General features: G+C 44.4%; 1 protein-coding gene across 3 annotated transcripts in view; it reads right to left on the minus strand.

Annotated features, from left to right (window-relative positions):
• Positions 1-278: 278 nt before the first annotated feature.
• SLC9A3 (solute carrier family 9 member A3) overlaps positions 279-22153 on the minus strand; it is a gene marked incomplete at its 3' end in the record, with an annotated part of 90920 nt that continues 69045 nt past the window's right edge. For 2 of the 3 annotated variants that reach the window (XM_083407641.1, XM_083407642.1), the window contains exons 7-17: positions 20389-20591; positions 19085-19174; positions 17126-17196; positions 15951-16080; positions 14512-14627; positions 13348-13477; positions 11645-11818; positions 7900-7957; positions 6943-7050; positions 5803-6046; positions 279-4193 (exon numbers count right to left, since the gene is read on the minus strand). In XM_083407641.1, coding sequence (XP_083263767.1) covers positions 4190-4193; positions 5803-6046; positions 6943-7050; positions 7900-7957; positions 11645-11818; positions 13348-13477; positions 14512-14627; positions 15951-16080; positions 17126-17196; positions 19085-19174; positions 20389-20591 — 1328 coding nt within the window. Of the gene's footprint in view, positions 4194-5798; positions 6047-6942; positions 7051-7899; positions 7958-11644; positions 11819-13347; positions 13478-14511; positions 14628-15950; positions 16081-17125; positions 17197-19084; positions 19175-20388; positions 20592-22153 lie in introns of those variants that run through there. The other variant, XM_083407643.1, reaches the window with a different exon arrangement.

Consider the following 22153-nt stretch of genomic DNA (forward strand, 5'->3'; position numbering starts at 1 on the left):
CGTAGGACTTCCCATTCCCAGCTACTGTTGCGGTCTTGAGGTCAATAGCCATGAGAACTGCATGGATCCTTCAAATACGGAGGCAGTATACCTCACGAGCACCAGAAGATAGGAGAGCACCACAGCCTTGTTTGTATGCTTCCAGAGGTATTTGGCTGGCTACTGTTGGAAACTGTAAAATGGGCCTGAGGGACCTAGATGGCCTGACCCAGCCAGACTGCTCCTACATTCTTCTTATCTTTCCTTATCAATAGGAACCTGCTGACATTATAAAGAAATAGATCCAATAAGTTATCTTTATTATATATATATATTTTGGGTAATGTGCAACCTTTTTAAATATACACTTTGGGATACCGCACATCAAAGTCCTACAATTTATCGTTTAATGGTCCTTGTGCAAGCTAGTATTTAAACATTTATAAAGACATTTATTTCCCAAGTAAAAGAGTCACTTAATAATATCACAAAGAAAGTCGAGACTTCCTAGAAATCACTGCAAAGTCATTGAAAAGCACCAGCTCTTTATAGTATGGTTTTTAAGGCACATTATAAATATTTTCCAGCTTTTCCTACATAAAATTCTGATTTGTTCACACATAGACTACAGTATATTCGTCTCTTCACAGTTCAGAAAATTCATTTGAATAAAGACTGTGTCCATCACACACACACACACACACACACACACACACACACACTGCCACAAATTCAACAGGCTTAATAGTGCAACTTAGCAAAACATAGAGAGAATACACCATTTAATATATCCTCTTTACACAAAATAGACAACGATTCTAAATTAAAGCAAATTGTCCACTGATGGGCATATTCACTTTTATTGCCCTTATTCATGAGAGTCCCTGTGTTGATTATCAGCTTACAGCCTTCAACAGAAACCCACTCACTCCAGCGTAAGTTTGCTGCCAACACCCCCAAAACCATGGGAGAGCATTAAGCATTACATTTCTCCCATTAAGCCAGTAGGTCTTTAACAGCATGGTCATATGCCGAGTTCAATGAGACTTACTTCCAGGTAAGGGGATATAGGATTACATCTGTGATCCCTTAGCTTTGGCTTTATTGTGCCTTGGCTTTTACACATCCTAATTTTTCACTTCTAGACCTGAAAAATGCCTTCTAGATTCAACATCATCTTGCAACTAATTTTCACAGGGAGAAATAACAGATAAATTTTTCGTGGTGGGCATCCCTTAAAAACAAGAGGCACACAGAACTGAAAGGTTGCAGAAATGTACATGACATTTGCTAATACATATCTGTGATTTAGTGTACTGAGATCAAACCAAATATCTATGTGAAAGTTATATCCACACAAAGCTGGACTCTATAAGGAAAGTTTTGCCGGCACTTTAGTAAAAATGAGGCTAAGGGCATATCAAAGACCAGAGAAGCAACTTTCATAACACCATGTGACTTCCCCTCAAAAATTACACTTTTAAATGGAGTTAGTACACATGTCCAACTACAAACCATCAAGAAATGGGCATGCATGTATGAACTGAAAAATTAGGCATTTAAAATCACAAAGGTACACTGTAGAGAAATTTGTTTTAGAGGAGTCCTATATTTGATGTTGAAGGCATTCATAACCATGCAGATATAAAGAGGTTTTGCTTCATACAATATTTGATTAAGTTTACCAGCAAACCAGAATCAGAAACCATGGATGGAAGTGAATTTATAGACCATGGTTTAAATAAGGTTGCCTATGCTGTTTGGATTGACAGTTCTATAGTTGCAGCAAGTTTCTTCACTTCCAGAGGCCACTAAATGCAAAAACTAGAGTACTGAGAAGAAAGAAAATTACACTGGAAAAGCTGCTCCATACTATGGTTTGGAAGTGATGTCTGACTTGAATCAACGACTCAGCAAGCCATTCTAGATTTTGGCTCCTTCTATTCACGACTTGTTCTGAAATGTGGTTGACCTGCCTATTCGATTACAAAGGGAGAATGTTCTTCGTAATGAGAAAATGCAGTGTTCCTGCCAAGTGTAAAACAATATTGGAAAGTAATGGCAATTGTGAAAGGCAGCAAAGTCACCAATTTTTACATTACTTTTGAGAAACCATTAAACACTGTAGGCCAATGTCAATTTTTTAGACTCTCACTTTCCCTGGGAGTAAAACACCATTGAACTCAATGAGGCTTTTTTTTTTTTTTTAGCCGGCCCTAAATCATAATCTATTTAGTATTAAGATAAAAATCAAGCTCTCCTTTTGAACACACACACACACACACACACACACACACACACACCAGACTATCAATTTACAGTACTATGAAGCTTAAGTGACCTGAGGTCATGGCACTTAAAAAGAACTGTCAAACACAGAAGACGACAGTATTTGAGGAACTAAAGGTATTAAAAAAAAATTTTTTTTAATAGATTTTAAAAATGTAACTTGTGTCTACTTTTCTTGATAAGATTATATCATGTGGATCAACTTAATTTTTTTTTTTTTTTTTAAAAAGGTGAGACCACTCAGGCTCCTCTGCACTAAAATTCTACATCAGCTTTGGAGGGGGCTGTTTATAAAGCAAAACATTATTTAATTCTCTGCAATATTGACTGTAGAAAACAGATATGAGAATTAAAAGCCCATAGTTCAATTACTATTCACTACTTAAAACATTTGACAGTAAGAAAATATATCTCCTTTATCTTTCACAGTTGATAAAAAGGCACTACTCCATTTCACCCAGAATACTTCTCTGCAGATCACCTTACAGTGCAATACTGTGCATGTTTACTCAGAAATAAGCCCAGCAGAGCTCAGTGGGTCTTACTCCCAAGTAGGTGTGCACGGGATTGCAGCCTTAGTGCGTGTTTTTGGAAATATGGCATAGGAAGGAGATGCAAAGCTGCTGAGAGCTCCAGGGGTTGAACCAGGAAGTGCAGGGGTCTGCTGCTGGGATGCAGTTTAGCAGCCAGTCTGGATGCTCTGTGTGGCCACTGTGGGCCACGATAGCCCATTGCAGCTGCACAGGGTAACACCAGCCCACTGGTAGGCAGACTGAAGCCTCTCGGTTGGCCAGGCCTGGTGCAGACACTAGGAGCCAGGCCTAGACCTTTGCTTGGCCAACAGAGCAGGGCACGTGCAGCTTCCAATTCAGCCCACTGACATTGGGATCCCTAAACTGGAGATCACACCTTCTGAGCCTGCGTTCCAGTATGGACGCCCTTGTGCTGCCCTAGATGGCCCTGGCCTGGTACCAGCCCTTAAGCCAGCTCCAATTTCTATTTTGAAAATCTTCATATCACAAATCCCTAAAATAAATACTTTTTTTTTTTTTAAGGAAGTACAGGTTGCGTGGGGATTGCATTCTGGGTCACTGCGTGTCTCAGCGGTCACACGTAAGCCTGTTCCACCCCCTTCCAAGGCCGAAAACAATGTGTGGGTTGGCGGTCGCACATCTATTGGATGTGCACAAAATGGTCACCACCTGTACAGTATATTATCTTGATGTTTGAACTTGAGCTCCTTCAGCGTGAAACATTGCCAGCTGAACTCAGAGTTCAGTTTTTCAAATAAAGTTTTCTACAAAATCTGGCCACGTTTAAACATTCTCTTTTAAAAAATATACATACATAAGAGTCTATATAATTCACATTCGTTCTCATGTGTTCTCCTCACTCAAGTCAAGACTCACAGCTGAGTTTCCTCTTGCTCCCGGGGGGTGGGTGGGGGGAATGTGAAAAGATGCCAACTTTTAAAGTTTAGGACGCTGCACAGGTTTCAGCCTGTGGAGAAAACGAGAACTCTGAACCCGTCTTCCTGCTGCTGACCTGTGTGAGCTTGTGCATTAAGCGGCCATTTCTTCTTTCGAGTGTTCCCAAAATCAGATTCCTGCTCGTGAAGGTGAATTCACTGGTTCGTACCTAGTGTCAGTATAGTAACTTGTATTAAAATGCGCTTGATCGTCACTTGCATTCAAGACTGCTTGCCAGCGGAGGCCAGGTAACTCCTGGCGAGAAAGAGTCAAGGGTTAAAATGCCCCTGCCTGCCAGAGGTGTGTAGCCTCGTTGCCAAGGCCCTTCAGGCACACTGGACCCAAACTGAGGCGTTTCTCCGATAACAAAATCCGATTTTGTTTGTTCGTATTCCCAAGGAGGGAGCATTTCATCTGAAGAATGTCCTGACATCATAACAGCAAGGGTTGGGTCACCTGTTGTGGCAAAGGAATTGGAAAGTTATGTCTTAAATGAAAACCAGCTACAGCTTGGGTCATCATACATAGCAATTTTGGTTCCCTTAAAACAGTGCTGCTTTCGTGGTACATGAAATAAACGTGGAGATCGCCTATCCGAGGGGTAGGCAACCTAAGGCCCGGGGGCCGGATGCGGCCCAATCGCCTTCTCCATCCGGCCCACGGACGGTCCAGGAATCAGCGTGTTTTTACATGAGTAGAATGTGTGCTTTTATTTAAAATGCATCTCTGGGTTATTTGTGGGGCCTAGGGATGCATTCATTTTTATTTTTATTTTCAAAATATAGTCCGGCCCACCACATGGTCTGAGGGAGGGTGGACCGGACCATGGCTGAAAAAGGTTGCTGACCCCTGGCCTATCCCGTGAAGTTATGAAAGGTCCATACTGCAAGGAGAGCTCTGAATGGCTTTTATTGTGGCGCCACCAAGTGGACATTTAACTGTTTCTACTAATATATATTTTTAAACGCAATCCTTTCTATACATACATTTGGGGCATAATCCAGTCCACCAGGCCACAGCACTCATGAGCTGAGAATTTCTAGGTGCTCAACAGAACCCTGTCTCCCACCTGGGTGCAGGTAACAGGCAGGTGGGATAGGTCAGGGTGACCTTCTAATATATCCACCCAGCCCTCCCCCTTGCCTTGATAATCGTTACTCATTCTCTAGCGCCACGGGCCACTTGCACCAAATGGAGATGCATCCCTCCCATTCACCCAAATGTCTCTTGTGCCCGTGTGCCGAGTAGGAAAGCAGGACTCTCATGCACCCTCTGCATGCGGATGTGCTCACAAATAATGGATCGTGCCTTTCTCTCTCCCTCTCTGGTTACCATTTAAAATGTCGGTACTGTATCTGGTTGGGACAAACGTTTCTATTCCAACAAATTGTACAGCATTAGGAGTTGTAGAAAACCCAGACTTTGGGGGAACATCCTCTGTGTTGTCCTACATGCTAAGAACTCCCCAGGTATGCCTCTGTCAGCCCCCCCCCCCATGCGCACACACCTTATCAGCCCCCAAACTTATTATCAACCCCAACAACTCAACAAAAACAGCACTTCAGGAGGAAGACAGAACACAGACAGAGATTTTTGCCTCATCAGTGGGCCTGCTCTGCTGTGTGGGGTAGAGCTGTGCCTTGCATTTGCGAGAAAAGCCTACTCTACCTTTGTGTGACTGACATATATTTAAGAAAATAGAGAAGCATAACCATATATATATCTACATTCAAAATCTGAACTTCTTTTGCTTCAAAACAGAAAATATAAAGTTAATGCTAGAGATGACAGAAAGATCAAAATGAGGCAGAGAATGTAAAGAAGAGTTTGGACTGCATTTGTTCCTATGGGATTGCTAGAATTACTGAATCAAAGGTGATCGCTGAAGCGGATGTGATCAAGTGAACTCTGGACTATTAGGATCCCCAAACATCTAAAAGACGGCCATTTGGCTTTCTAGTGCAGGATTCCTCCTTGAGAAGTTCAAAAGAAAAGAAAGAGAAAAAGATGAAATCTCAAAAGTGAGAAAATAGTTGTCTGCAGAAATGCCTAAAATATTACTTACATGTGTGTTGATTCTGGGAGGAAACTTCGAGACCGCTCTTCAGGACCATCTGCTTGCAAAAAGGAATCTACAGATCTATTGCTGAGTCGAATGGGAGCAATCCGCTGGAAGTTGCTTGGAGAATAAGGTATCTGCACTCTGGCCCGTTGGGATGGCACCACCATCTCTTCTCCAGAGAGCCAAGGCGAAAACCTCATGGTGGAGTTTTGTTCGATATCAGCTGAAAATACTGGATTATCAATGCCTATAAAAAGTCAGGGAGTGACAAATTCAGTTGTTAAGTAAACAGGCAATAAGTTCACTGGCATGCAACAATCTCCACCCAATTGGCTAGGAACACAGAATTGCGTTGGGCTGATTGCAGAGGTGGTTCATCTTCATGTAGCTTAACGAACTGAGATCTCCCTTATTGCAAAGAGCAGAGCTCCCAGCTTCCTTGACCCCTTTCTTCTGTAGGACAATATTATATCTACTGCATCGCAATATGCCACGGATACTTTTGATTCAGAGTCCCATTCATGGAGGTTACTAACAAATCACATAGAATGATCACAGAATCATGGGATTGTAGAGATGGAAGGGACCCCGGGGGTCATCTATTCCACCCCCCTGCAATGCAGGAATCTCAACTAGATCATACATGACAATGGCCATCCAACCTGTGCTTAAAAACCTCCAAGGAAGGAGAGCTCACCACCTCTCTTAACAACACAGAACTTCGTGATAAACCCACATAAAAATTTTGCTACCACTCTGTAATATTTCTCTCTCCATTATAACCTGAAGCACTATTTCATCATCCCAGGGACAGAGTTGAAAGTGATTACTGAAAAAAACAGTTCTGCATTGTAATTGCACTGCACAATTTTGCAATTTCATGATGAATTTAAACCCTTTAATGTGTGTGACATTTTTTGCAGGGTTTTAAGCAATCAGGCTGCATTTGAATTGGATTTCAGATTTAGGAAATTAATCAGATTTTGAATCTGTGCAAATTCTTAATTTAACACCAGTTATGGTGTCCTTAATCCTCAGTCTGTTGTTATAACTATAGGTACTTATGTTAGATAGCATCATGATAAAAATCAAGATATGCTTTTATAATATTGCAGAGGTGAAATCCGCCATTCATATCCTTACCACTTGTATCTGTGAAGTTCTGCTTGGTGACATTAGCAAGGAATTCTATTGCTCTCCCTGTCTGTAGATTGTCATAATCATTCTCCTCTGGTTCAGAAAACTCAATTTCTGGAAGAAAACAATATTAATTTACAGTACAGTCTTATACAGTAGTGCAAACTGAGGCATTTTTTTTTTTAAAAAAAACAACCCTTCCTCCCCCACAACAAACACTGTGAGGTGAGTGAGGCTGAGAGACTTTGAAGAAGCGTGACTGGCCCAAGGTCACCCAGCAGCTGCAGGTGGAGGAGCGGAGACTCGAACCCGGTTCCCCAGATTACGAGACTTAACCACTACACCACACTGGCTCTGCAAGTGATAAACTGCAAATAGAGAGGGAGGGGATAAGAAAGGGAAACTTACACAAGAAGAAGTGAATATAAAAAGGAGCAAGGAGGAGGGATAAAACAAACCAGGAATTATGGGGGAGACAGGGAATAAGATGCAAGTTAGATGTGACGGGGTGTGTGGAAATAATAGGAGATGAATAAAAATACTTTTAAGAGATTTATGGGGAAAGAGGGGAACATAAAAAATGAAAATCCTTCTCTAGTTAAGAGCTCTGGATGAGCAAATTCTATCTAAAGTGGAGAGTCTGAATCAGTTAATGTTCTATCCTTAGTTTGAGGAAAGCTGAACTACAGAATTCCCTGCCACAAAAAACTTGTTGTGGCAAAAATTTCCAGAATCAAATGATGCCAATGGTTGCCAGCTGATGATGCCAAACACTGCCCCCATTTTGTGTCTGGGGCCAACTCTGCATTGCCATGGTTCGGCCTCAGTGATTTTTGACCATCTCAGGTGGGCCTGGGGGAAGATAGTTTGAGAACCTCTACTTCAGGCAATTACAACAAGATACAAACCCAAATATATTTGCAAATGGGAGTCAAGGTATTAGCAATTTAACAGCACATTTACCTTTTTCCTTTATGGCTTCCGAAGAGAGATTACCATTTGGAATGGCATTGCTATTTCTCTGAAATAAACAAGCAAAATGACACATTTTGGTACATAGCATATACAAGCAGAATAAGTTTGGAATCTTTATGCGGGCTCAAATATTCCAGTGGTGAAATAAAAAGTGAGTTTCCATGTGTCACATAGCAGAAAAGCCTTGTGAAGCACCTTGCACTACACCTTTTCTGTGTTTCCATTGTATAAGGAGGTCTCACCTATTTTCAATTTGTGTAATCAAAATTACATTGATTGCTCCAGGATCCAATAAATGGAATCCATTTCTCCAGCAACAAAGCTGAATGACCTGGCTTGCATGACACTTGGGTTTGCCCAGGTCTGGCAGTTAGTGGGGAGAGCTTGACCACAGGCCAAACCTTGGCTCAGCTCTGGTAAAAAGGGAAGAGGAAGCAACGCGGCTGTGAGCTCCTCTCAGGGAGCCCACACCTTCAAGCAGTCTCCGTGTGCCATAGACTGGCCTGCTGTGCCATGCAAACCAGGTCCATGTTGTCTTCTGGTAGTGCTTGTCACCTTGCCCATGTGTGCACTTTAAAGCCATTCCTTTATCGCAGGCACCCCCAAACTCGGCCCTCCAGCTGTTTTGGGACTGCAACTCCCATCATCCCTAGCTAACAGGACCAGCGGTCAGGGATGATGGGAATTGTAGTCCCAAAACAGCTGGAGGGTCAGGTTTGGGGGGTGCCTGCTTTATCAGTTGTAGAGCTGGTGCCTGCCAGTGTCTACCTAGAACTAGTCTTAGCTGCAAGTTATATAATTGTGTCGGCATTCATGAAATCTTATCAACTTTTATCAAGTGAGACCGTGGGAGAATCCATGTGCAGAGAGTTGTCACTGTTCACCAAAAAGTAAGAGCCAAGGCTCATTTCATCTGTTAACTGCTGCTCAGGCCAGCAGAGGTCACCATCCCCATTCTGAGACACAGCTTGGCCATCAAGGGAAAGTTCAAGAAACTCTTAAACCATAATCACCATTGCCATCAAAAGGGGCCATTACTACAGATAAGCATAATTCCTAGTCCCAGGCATGTTTACTGAGAGGTGGTCACACTGAGCTGCCCTGAGCCTGGCTTCAGCTGGGGAGGGCGGGATATAAATAAATTTATTATTATTATTATTGAGTTCAGTGCTAGTTCCCCTTGGATAGTGTGTATAAGATTGCAGCTGCAGCCATAAAGTTTTTATTATACCTTCAGACAATTGCACAGGTGGTGATTAATAAATTCATGTCAATGGTGATGATGAAAACAACGCACATCCTGTAGGTGCAGAGAACGTGGCTCCAGCTCCCAAACAAAGTCTTTCAAAATCTCAGTTATGCATCAGCCTAAAGCTCCACTAAGTCAGCAGCAGTACTCAGTGATCATATCTTCTGTTGGTCTTTCCACAGATCTCTTACTAGCACCAATCAGGTTGGAAATGTACTGTGAGTGAAAAAAACAACCCTAACTCTCTAGCATTGGAAATGCTGGACTTGTTGTTTCTCGCCTCCTTGTTGCAGAACTCCTGAGTTCCACTGTGGGAGGACCCACCAAGAAATTAGCTACCCTAAGGGTCCTAATAGTTCCTCACCATGGATTACTGGCTCCAGCACGGCAAGGCTAAGCTCTCCATAACTGGCAGAGATGGCAGGCTTTTGCCATCACTGGATCTATCCCCCTCCTCCTTTTTAGATAAGGAGACGGGAAACTGGATCAAACCAACAGATCAGATCCTGGTCTCCCCCACCGCTGTGGGCCACTCTGGCAGATGGGCAGGGCCACCCACCTCTCCTTCGCCTGTTACTGTTATGATGTTGGGGGACCACTGCAGGGGGGCTTGCTGTCCAGGCCAGTCAGCTGACCCACAGCAACAGTGGGCCCCCTTGAAGAGGCCCTTTTGCAGGCCTGTGATGGGGCTGGGGAAGGGTCAGGATTTGGCCTGCCGGCCAGATCCAATTCCCCACCAACATCTAAAAAGCTGGAGAAAGGGTTGGAGTTGCAATGTTGAAGCTGATTCTGTTTGGATCACCAGCATTTCGTGATCTCTGCAGGCTCTTGCACGAGGAAGGGGCACAGTCTGCATGCCACTGACTTCTGGCAAAATCAAGTCCCCATCTACGTATTCACTTCACTTCTTGCAGCATTTGTGTGGCACCCCATAACATAAAGATTGCTGGGCAGCTTCAAAGAGGTACCAGTATTTTGCATGCATGGTGCAGAAGCAGTTTAGCACAGTGGCTCTCCCAGCTCATTTTCCAGCCCCTTCTCCTTCACGGCTGGAAAACACTTTTTCTTACAAGTTTTTCCTTTTGGCAAAGTTGTAGCTTTACATCCAGAAAATTCAGCATACATGAGTCCACATGTGTAATTTTGCAAAGAACTCAAAAGATAGTTTCAGAGTGACAGGGACAAATACAGTGAAATGAATTGGAAAGAGTAGTAAAGTGAGGCGAAGGCCAATGGAAAAGAGGGCAATAATCCTCAACTACAGAATGATTTGTTTGTTTGTTTATTTTATAAAAGAATTTATACCCCACCTTTCCATTTAAAAGAAAACTCACAACACACTATTAAAACACACCAAAACAAAAACAAACAAAAACAACTAAATAAATAAAATATACAGCAGCAAAATGTTCTTTTTTTTAAGGGGAAAAAATCAAGGCAAAAACAAACCACACCAAAGCAAGCCAAGTAGAAGGAGAGAATTGAGATCACTTCTTTTTTTAAAGTCAACACAATCTCCCAGGCTCTGCCCCAGCTGAGTCTCAGACCCAAATTATGTGTGACATTATATACGTCACTTCGTGTTGCACGTTTGTTTTTCCAATTAAAAAATAGCAGGTGTGGTGTGTGTCTGTGTGAGACACACAGGGCTGGGACCGTGCCCAGGAGGGGTTTAAAACCTCCCCTCTCTCCACGTTGCTGCAACCCCAACCCCAAATCCCCCCACTGCTGTTTGGCATGGGATGGAAGGGATTCCATCCAGGCCAAGGAAGCTTGACTCCTGTGCCAGAAAGAAGCTCTCTGTCTGTGCATCTTAGGACCATGGCGCAAAGGCTTCAACGCCTCTCGCTGCATGTTGTGGCCGAGTCCTGAAAGCCTTCCCTCATATCTGCTATTTAATGTTTGAAAACAATCACACAACTCCAGGGGGCTGCAGAAAGCTCCTCCTCGTTCACTGCCTCTTGCACCAGCAAGTGCGTCCCACCTGCTTGGTCCCCCACCCTCCTGCCTCAGAGGACTTTGGTGGGAGCTGCTACCTGGCTGGCAGCACAGTGATGTAGCGTGGGTTGTCAGCACCCGGGGCAAGGCAAGTAATTTGCGCCCCCTAGAGTGAGTGAGCCAGGTAGGGGCAGAGAGCTGCGAGTGCGAGCGCGCCCCCCAGATGTTGCGCCCTGTGCAGCCGGGCCCCCCTGCACCCCCCACGCTACGCCACTGTGGCAGCAGCCAGGGGGGAAACAAAGGATGAGGGCAAGAAACGATGCCTGGGTAACCCTGGCACCACAGGGACACACGGCTAGAATAGAATGTGATTACACTGTGAAAACCTTTTGCAAGCAGCAGTGCAAGAAACTGGGGGTGGGTTATAAATATTCTAAATTAATAAAGCGTTTGACCCACCAGAGACCTGGCACCCCTACAAGGGCATTGGGCTCCACGTTCCCTCCCCCTGCGTTAGTGAGGCAATCTCAACTGCTCTGCTCTTACTCTTTTTTGGCCTCGGTCTCTCTTGTGAATTTTGTTCTTCTTAGGGTGGCTCATGCCTAGTTTGGTGCTCTTGAACGACTCCAGGCGCCTCCTCATGGTCCTGTGGAAAATCTCTTTGTTTTGCTTATCGTCTTCGTTGGTGGAGAGTTCATGGCGGCTGTACACATGCTTGTGCTGTCGGCAAGACAACAAGAATGATCAGAAGGCCAAAATGGATGTGTGTAGAACAAGCACCCAGATACAAATCCTTGCCCCCTTAATGCCTGTTTGTGACCCCTTGCTGCTCCTCCCTACTGCACCCTGGACTTGAGGCATAAAACTATAGAGAGAGTTCAAACAAAAGCTCTTTACCAAACCAGAAGGTTGGTGCTTCAAGGCTGTGGGCAGGAGTCTATGAATGTCTGAATTCTATGAATGTCTGAACCAGTTGGGATTACAGAAAACAACCAAGTACCTCTCCCTGCCCCCCCCCCCAAAAAAAACAAGAGGACCACTCAAATTCCTAAAAGAGAGGGGAAATCCCCCAGTATTCATGGTGTGACAGCAGCAATGGGGAATCTGAGGCCATTCACATCTCGGTGAAGTACATACAAGTTGGATCATCCCTAACCATTGGCCATGCTGGCTGAAGCAGTGGGGCCATGGGGGCTGTAGCCCTGGGCACACAATGGGGGGGCGAACCAGGCGTCTGCCTGAGATCCCCCTCCCTCTCATGCCCTGCCGGCGGCAGGGGCGGGAGAGCATGGAGGGTGAAGATCACTCTCTGAGTGTCCTGCCCCCGCCTGTTGCACCCAGCCGAGGCTCCCCCTTCCCTGGGTGAAGGCTGACTTGGGGGTGGAGAGAGGCTGTGAAGAGCAAGGAAGCTCCTGCTTCTTCACAGCCAGCCCAGCAGCAAGAGGAGCATTGCCACCCACTCTCCTGGACTGGGGCGCACAAGTGCACCCCTGCATGGGTGCCACAGCGGGCGCCCTTCGTGCCCTGCCCCCTTCAGGGGTGCACCCCACACGCCCAACCCGGGCACTGTTTACCTCCATTCTGCCACTGGGTTGAAGCTGATTGGAGCTGGAAATCCAACAGCGACCAGAAGGTTGGACACCCCCCCCCCCAGTCTGTATGTACTGTACAAAATAAATCCCAAAGAAGAGCACAGGTGGGGGCACTTTGCAACCTCCACCCCAGAGCTGCTTTGGAGATTTCAAAGCAGAGTTGAGAGAGGAAGTGTGAGAGACTTCTGCCTCGTCTCCCAAGCTTCCATGTCTCATCTGAAACCAGGGAAAGGTGGGCACATGCATCTCCCTCCAACACAAAATACACATCTTCCCACCTATAATGAGACTTAGGAGTGTTGGATCATCCAAAATGGCTCTCAGGTTTGGATCCAAAGAGCCACGAGCAGAAGAGATATAGCAGCTAATGCTGTCCTGCAAACCGTTCTGAAAAAGCGTACATGGAATGCTATAACTGGTGGGGTTTATAGCACTTCTCATGCTCTTGGTTTCACAAGAGCATGTTCGTGCTCTTGCCCATGGCAGAAGAGCTACTTCCTGCTTGCAGAATTATAGAACAGCTCTTGCTGTGAGCTACAGCTACTCATAATGAGAGGCAAAGGTCCATTTTGCTTCTATTCTATTTCTGCCAGAATATCCAAATATTGTATTGTTAGAGTCTCCTATTCTGGCACTGGGGTGTTCTTAAGATCTCACCTCTTGCCTGGGCTTGTACAGATACTGTTGTAGAGTGTGGTGGGTGAACATATCCTCTGCATCTCGGATGCTTTTTCTTCTCTGCTCCAGGGCTTGCATATCAAGACACACAGAACTGGCAGTTTCTCTCCTAAAGCAAAATAGACAGATATATATTCATTCTTCCATTCTCCCTCCTTCCCTCCCTCGTCTCTCTATTGCTTTCTGTTCAACAAACAACAAAATCAGTGAATCTAGAAACATTAAAACACAGACATAATTGAATCCACACGAAACAATTCTTTGATACGAATCTGTCGTCAGTTTAGAAGTGGCCTTTGCAGGGAGCTTCCATCTCTCAGAGGAAGCTAGAGAGGGACAAACTCCTGGTGGCTCCTTGTTACACTGAGCACACACACCTGGACTTGGCACTTTCTGTTCTCCAGAAAGGAATACATATGGAACGTGAGCGATTGTCCTAAGGGTGTGTAGGCAGGCTCCTAGTTTCTTACTGCGACCACAAAGGCAGCAGAACAGTGTTGGTCTAACTAAGGTATGTTTGAATGGTCCCCATCCCAGAAATTGTTCATATATAGAAAACCAGCAGCACATGGGCAGGAAGGAACTTCTTGCATGAAGGTTCAAACAGGCAATCCCACACCTGTAGGCTATATTCTAATACACCACAATTTACTTGAGAGTAAGCTCCTTGAAAACAACGGGACTAGTTCCTGAGTAGACATGCCTCAAAATGCTGCAGTGCTAAACATACTGAGCAGTAAGCTCCATTAAACACAGTGGGAGTGGACATACACAGGATTGTGCTGCATAACTCCTTTAGATTGCAAACCCCTGGGGACCTAACTATTAACATTCAGAAAGACTGCTATAAGCTGCTCTGAGCCCATGGAATAGGGTAGGCTACAAATCAAATAAATAGTAGCAGGAAAGCCAAGTCATCCACTTCCCAGTCCCATCAATCTCAATGGGAGAGTTAAGTGCTTTATGGAATCTGTCACATTAAAAGCACTGGTACTTTAAATACTTAACTCTGGCTGGACTGTACCCAAAAGGTACCTTTTCACATTTCTTTCCCTACTGGACTTGTGATGCAGTCGCTTTTGAGCTATTGGCAGAAATTACTGGATTCATAAAGTATGAGGCAAGACTTGCAGCTTTACTTACAACAACTGGGAAACAGAGGGCTCTCCATTCATTTGATTAATAATGCTGAAGTCCACATTGGCTGTGTTGTCAATACTTGCTGAGCGGATAAATGCCAGAGAACCTCTTCGCTCTCCCTATTCAACAAAGAATACAGCACACACACTCACACATAGTACTAGGGGGCTTTCAAGGAGAGAGCAAGTTTTATTTTTTACTATGGCTCTTGAGCTACTGGAGCAACAAGAAGCATCATGAAAACATGGAGATAGTTTCATATGGTTTCTCTGAGCTAAAAACAATAAAAAATAATATTCATACCTCTGGAGAAATGTTTTCGCTAACTAGAACAAGTCCCGGTAGATTATATACACTGGAGGTTTGCAGGATGTAGATTGGGATCTACTTGATCTCTGATCAGTTTACAATAGATTGGCAAGGATTCTGACTCCCCTTAGTTTAATGGCAGCAAGTAAAAGCAACAATCAATCTTTGCCACTGCTGGCCTTATACTATCTGTTATCTGTTATCTGACTAATGGAATAATGGAATATCTCACAGCCCCAGGGTTCTTCACCTGTAAAATCTGAGTGATTTAGGGGCTAGTTTTAGAATATTGTATTAGGATCTCTGAGCTGTAGCATTTCAGATGTAGTTTTGTATTTAAGCAATGCATGATATTTTAGAGTATGGCTCATAGGTTGAGGTAGATTACTGACTCCTGGAGACACAACTTTGTGTGCATCTGCCACTGGCTGGTAAAAATAAAGTATACTCCACAAACCTGAAATAAGCCCACCTCTGCTCCAGGTATCAAGGAAGGTACTGAAGTGGATTCTTCAGAAGTGATGGACTTTAAGATCCAGCCATATAAAGAGTCAAAGTTTGGAGAACCAAACAATACACATCTGACCAAAAATAATCAGGTTCCTAAACCTGTTGACTCTTGTGTTGCTTGTGCCAACGAAACAGATTTACTATTATCTCTGTATTATCTCCAAGATCACAGATATAACCTTAGATCCCATTCATTACAACAGAAGCGAGTTCAACATACCGTATTTTTTGCTCTATAAGACTCACTTTTTCCCTCCTAAAAAGTAAGGGAAAATCTGTGTGCGTCTTATGGAGCGAATGCAGGCTGCGCAGCTATCCCAGAAGCCAGAACAGCAAGAGGGATTGCTGCTTTCGCTGCGCAGCGATCCCTCTTGCTGTTCTGGCTTCTGAGAATCATAATTTTTTCCTCTCTTGTATTCCTCCTTTAAAAACTAGGTGCGTCTTGTGGTCTGGTGCATCTTATAGAGCGAAAAATACGGTACTTATAATTATCCTTAAAATAAATGGGATGAAAAATGCTTAACTTGGGCCTGATTATGTATGCTAAAGTGCTAATATATTACCAAAAGGCAGAAACAAACCTAAAATGGACATGTTTCATCATGAAATATATTTAGAATTACCTCAGCCACGTAGCTAATGGCATCCTTCAAGTTGAGCTCACGGAAAACTTTAACAATTCGGTCTCTACTTTTCTGAGCAGACCTTCTCATCAGTACTTTGCTGAGGACTTGCCTGTCGAAATTAGTCCACCTGATGATTCAAACACAGCATATGTAGCAGCTATTAATTAAATGGGGCACATTTACCATTAGGTAATCAAGGCTGGCAAATGGCGTCGCGGGTGGCGCTGTGGGTAAAACCTCAGCGCCTAGGGCTTGCTGATCGAAAGGTCGGCGGTTCGAATACCCGCAGCGGGGTGAGCTCCCGTCGTTCGGTCCCAGCTCCTGCCCACCTAGCAGTTCGAAAGCACCCCTAAGTGCAAGTAGATAAATAGGTACCGCTTTATAGCGGGAAGGTAAACGGCGTTTCCGTGTGCTGCGCTGGTGCTGGCTCGCCAGAGCAGCTTCGTCACGCTGGCCACGTGACCCAGAAGTGTCTCCGGACAGTGCTGGCCCCCGGCCTCTTAAGTGAGATGGGCGCACAACCCTAGAGTCGGACACGACTGGCCCGTACGGCCTTTAATCAAGGCTGGCCAGGGGCCGCAATAGTGAGCAGTTGGGCCTGGCTGTCACCCTGAACTGGGGAGGCATGTCCCTCCCTCTCTTGGACCCCACTATGATACCTGAAGGCTATGGAAGAAGTGTTCAAGGTAGACCTTCCAAGTTATTTTGCCAAGGCATACGATGTTAAGAGAAGCTTGTTGAGTTAAGCCCAGAGCGGCTGGGGCAACCCAGTCAGATGGGCAGGTTACAAATCAAATCAAATCATGGTTTTAATGGCCTCACAAGTTTGCCTTTCCATGGAGAGTAAAATGCAAACTAAGGAAATAATTATTTGGCGCCCATAAGAAGGGGATTAAGATATGCAAATTTTGGAATTGTTTTAAACTGGCACAGTTAATGCAAAGAGCTCTAACTCTGATGTCAAAAGAGTGGGAAGAATTCCAGAAATTCCAAAGCTTACGAGAAAGGGTTTTCCCATGTGCCATTTCTCAGCATTGACCTGTATCGCCAAATATTAGTTTGATTAGCAGATGACCAGATGTCAGGCTATTCTGTCGTGCTATTTTAGTCCACCTTTTCCATTCGTCAAACTGTTCCATTCTCATAAGACAAAGGTGCCTGACTCCACTTACTTGTCTCTCAGGTAATTATGTCCTATTTGACCAGATATATCTTCAATAGCCGAAAGAATGTGGTCAAAGGCCTGTGAAAACAAAGACCACAAAAGGTGGTTGGGTAATTGTAGACTAACATATAACCGTTTAGATGCAGACAGAGTCTGGGTTTGGTCAACATATACACAACAAAGATAAAATACCACTGTGAGAGTCATTCTTGGTATCAGTAGTGCAAAAGACCAGATTCTGACCTCTGTCCCAGAGCCTGGGACCCTGACTCTGCCCCTTCCACATGCTGGCAGTAGGATTGCTGATCACAGGACTTGGGCACTGCCCCCTGCAGGCTGTGTCAGGCTACTCTCAGCAAAGCCAGGCCCTCCTGTATCCCACCCTGAAGGGTCCAGCAGCCCCTGCCTCCCCAACATGCAAGTTATTTGCAGCAGGAGTCAAAGTGGCCAACCTCAAAGACCTTGGTGGAAGGTGCCAGTTGGCTGCTTCAAAGCGATCAGTGCAGGGAGGCGCAATTCACACCTGTGCCACTGTTTAAAATCACAAGTTTTTCCTCTGTTTCCTTAATTCAAACTTCTTCTGTTGTTTAAATGCACCATTTAAAAACTTGCCTTCACTTTTGCTTCCTTCCCCCTTTATGCAAAGCCAGGAATGTGATGAGGTACTACAAATTCTCCAGTGGGGGCCTGTGCAATGACAGCTTTACATTTTTATGTATATAGGAAGACACATATACGTACACATATGTACACACAAACACACACATCCTGCCACCATAACAACCACAAGAAGCTTTGGCAGCACAGAAAATACAAACATCATAAGTTCAGTCTATCAAAAGCCTCTGGGCAGAGGGGAAGGTAAATCCTTACCTGGTCCCAAAAAGATGCCAATGACGGCATCTGGCAGACCTTCCACAGATGAGGAGCCACAATTGAAAAGGCCCTCTCACTTCTATACTAACAGTGATCTCATTTTCTGGGTGCCTATCCCAGGCACGGGCAAACTTGACTCTCCATATGCTTTGGGACTACAACTCCCATCATCCCTGACCACTGGTCCTGTTAGCTAGGGATGATGGGAGCTGTAGTCCCAAAACATCTGGAAGGCCTATCCTTATGTAATCAAAATGGCACAATCGGTGCACAATCAGTATGGTTTACAGAAGCCCTAAAACAGATGTGGATGAAACATGGAATGCTGAGTGATTGTTTGCAGGGGGCAGGCTGCCTGATAGTCTGAACGGGAACACCCTGCACTGCAACATACAAGTCCCACTTGTATAGCTAAAATGGGTTTCATCTGTATATGAAGATACCTCGAATCACAGAATTGTAGCGTTGGAAGAGTTTACCCACTGCTTTGTGGGACATCTTCAGGAGAAGGAAAAGCTAAGTCCCTAAGGAGTGGAGTCCCTAAGGCGGTAGAAAGGTGCCTCTTTCTGGTGGCTTCTGCAGCCAAGCTGGTGCCAAACGTATTGCTCTGCTTTGGACCACATCAGTGAGGCCGAGGGGAAGGGTCTTGTTGTCTGGGCAGCCCAAGACCTCCATACACACTGCCCAGGCTTGTGCCCTGGGGAGATCACTCTGGTGCTACTAACACAACAACATGGGAGGCGACAGTTATGAGCTCCCGGTCTCTACAGGAACAGCAGGCGCTGTGATCTCCAGCGGTTTGACTTCACCCCGGAGGTGCACCTCATTGTCCCTCAACATAGATGTCAACAACAACAACAGAAGAGTTGGCTGTCTCACCCCCTGCAGGCTATCCCAACGCCAGTGCGCAGATGCCACCAACTCCTACTGATCACAGCTACAGTGAGCGAGAACTGGGAGCACAGGCCTTCTCACTGCTTGCTACCCAAACAAGCAAGGGCTAGAATTTACCAGGGTGGTATTATTACGAAGTGGCAGGGTCTTTTGACCTCACTGACCTCTCTTTGTTCTGAGTATGAGACCTGCTTACCCTGCCATGGAGCTTCTCGTTCAGCTTGGGCTCTCGCTGCTCACTTTTTTTCACTTTCAACCACTGCACCAAAGGCTTGATTGTCAAACCCTGCGGAGGGAAAACTGACAAATTACTCTCACCTTAATTAAAAGCAACAATACAGTAGAAGACTGTGCATGTATTATAGATACTAAAAATCTCAAAGATGAAAGAAATATCACCAAATGTTTTCACCACATACCACGGATGAGCAGACTGAGATCTAAGAGTGGGTGGATCTGACACAGTGAGTTGCAACAAGTCAAGAGGGTGCGCTTGTGCAATCGCGTAATGCGCAAGCATCTCTGCTCACCTGTTAGGTCCTTTATTCTGAAATAAGCTGCTTGGGCTAGGGGTGGCTGGTCCTTCTAAATGGACATGTTCTATGCCACTCTGAAAATGTTTGGAATGTGAGACCTGAGTGGGTTCGTTCCCGACTGGCATGGCATATGTCACCAATTTCCACATCTCAGTCATGAGTAGAGGAGCATCAGACACAACCACTGAGTTAGGCTGTTCAGGTGAAATAAAACAACAACCCTGTAACCTGTAACCCTTAGAGAACTTTGGGCAGTGTCTCCCACCACACTCCACCAGCTTCTAAACTACTTGTAGCTGCCTGTTAATCACTAGTCCATGACCTGTCACAGTCTTCTCCTGCATGTATTGGAATGCATGTCTTTAAATGAGGGCCACACTGGTCTAAAATACAAACACTTTAATGATCAATGTATATGCAAACTAAATAACAAATTTCATAAACTTTTATATTGTGTGTGCCTTGTACGCAGAAATGGCATCCCTGCCTCTAAATTCCCCTCATTTAAAGAAAGTGATAAGGATTTACAAATAGCAAATAACATTACTGTAGTCTCTCTCGTGAAATATTAACTCGAGATCTACTAATTCATGGGGTCTAAGTTTTTAGTACAGAGCACACAGTTTTTTATACTCCCCGCTCACTGACATAATATAAAGCCAACATTTGAGATCTGCTTTTGATACTTCATTGGGCCCTCACAGACCTTACATCCTAGCAGTCTCTCCCCACTCCACCTGCCAACCTACTGCATGCACCGCCTTGCCTAGATTTCATTTCATTTCACGACAAACAGCTTACCACTGAACACTGCGTTCAGATGGTCAGACACTGCTTTTTACCCGAAGAGGACATGACAAGGATGTGTGAGCCAAAACATCCCTCCCATACTGGGTTCAAGAAGAAGGCCTAACCCGGCACTTCACCCATAAAAGCAACAGAAAGGCTGAACAATTAAAATTACCTGGAATATGACAGTAAAAAACACAACAATGATTGTTGTGCTGACAAACAGGTTTCTTTCTGCGACATCTTTACTGTTCAGGGTTACTACCAAAGCAAAGGCAACAGCACCACGGAGTCCACCGTACGACATGACCACTTGATCTATTATTCCCAGCTGGACCATTCGGTAGTGATTTAGAACCCAAGTCTGCAGAATTACACCTGTTAAAGCAAATGTTTCAGAGTAGCAAAAGCTGCATAGCAATATTCACTTAGGAATTAAGAATGGCATGACCACTGAAGCATCACAACACAAAGCTGCTGCCAAAATACATTTCCTTCCTAGAAATGGCAATTTTGCCTATGGCAGTAACAATCTGGCATGTGTTTTGGCTCACACCTAAACATTAGGAAGAACTTCCTGACAGTAAGAGCTGTTCAACAGTGGAATTTGCTGCCAAGGAGTGTGGTGGAGTCTCCTTCTTTGGAGGTCTTTAAGCAGAGGCTTGACAACCATATGTCAGGAGTGCTCTGATGGTGTTTCCTTCTTGGCAGGGGGTTGGACTCGATGGCCCTTGTGGTCTCTTCCAACTCTATGATTCTATGATTCTATGAAATAATGAATGCAGCAGACACTGCCGTGATCCAGCTTTCCTCATGTTTTGTTACATGCGCAGCCTCATCTGCACTGGACAACCCATTATGTTCCGTGGTGAGCACTGCAATGAGCATCCACAGCAGTTGCACACACAGAAATCTCTTGCTAGATTTGTTTGAAACAAAACAGTTGCTTGAAAAGGTTTCAACTGCTTGGTTTTTTTAATAGTGGTTTTATTTATTTTCCTGGTAAAGAAGATAAATTTTGAGAAAACAATTGTTACAACAACAAACAACTTGTCCTGACAGAATTACAGACTTCTGTCATGCCATGTGTTGAAGTTTCATTGGACTACTCAGAGATCATGTCACATTTTCCCATGAGTGCTGAGTGGATTCATGCCACAGTCTGAACAATTTATGTATTCAATAAACATTTGCCATATGTTATAAAAGGAATATGGATTGTGTTTGCCCTTTGCTGCTCTCACTTGGCATGTTAGTTTCTCAGCCAGTGCTATTGACTGTACTCTTGTTATACCAACACCTGTTTTCCAACATCTGGCTGTCTCCGTATGGGCAGCAGTCATTAGAAAGGCTAAGAGGTCATCTTTGGAATAATCAGGAGCAGGCAGGATCCTAAGCCCAAGTAGTGCTAGTGCAGGGGACATTTCCGTTGTTTTCTTGTATATTCAGCTTATTTCTTTGAAGACAGCATTCCTGAAGGGTTTGATGATGATGTCACAACACCACCACATACGGAAATATGTACCTTTGACTGCGCATCCCCTCCAACAATTGGGATTGACTTCCTTGCATATTCGGGACAGTCTCACCGGTGTATAATGCCACTATGCAGAAGTTTTAATGAGGTTTCCCTTATTTTTGCAGAAACTAGACCATTGGTATTTGCACATCTTGGTCCATTTCCCATGGCATTTTTGTGAACAATAGATTGCCATATTCTAGTGTTATCAGAGCTTTATAAATTGAGAAAACCATGCCCTTAGAGAGTGGAGAGAAATTAACAAAGATGTGCTCCATTGGTGTTAGTTTCCTGTTTGCTTGAGTGGAAATGTCTGGGTTTAACAGGAATCTTCACAGCTGGTTGAAGTGGTACCATGACTATTTAAGGTTTGGTATGGCAGCTATGAATTGTTATTTTTGTAGAGGGATACTGTCTGCAT

The sequence above is a fragment of the Podarcis tiliguerta genome (assembly GCF_965153285.1).
Source record: "Podarcis tiliguerta genome assembly, chromosome: 13".
Lineage (NCBI taxonomy): Eukaryota > Metazoa > Chordata > Lepidosauria > Squamata > Lacertidae > Podarcis > Podarcis tiliguerta.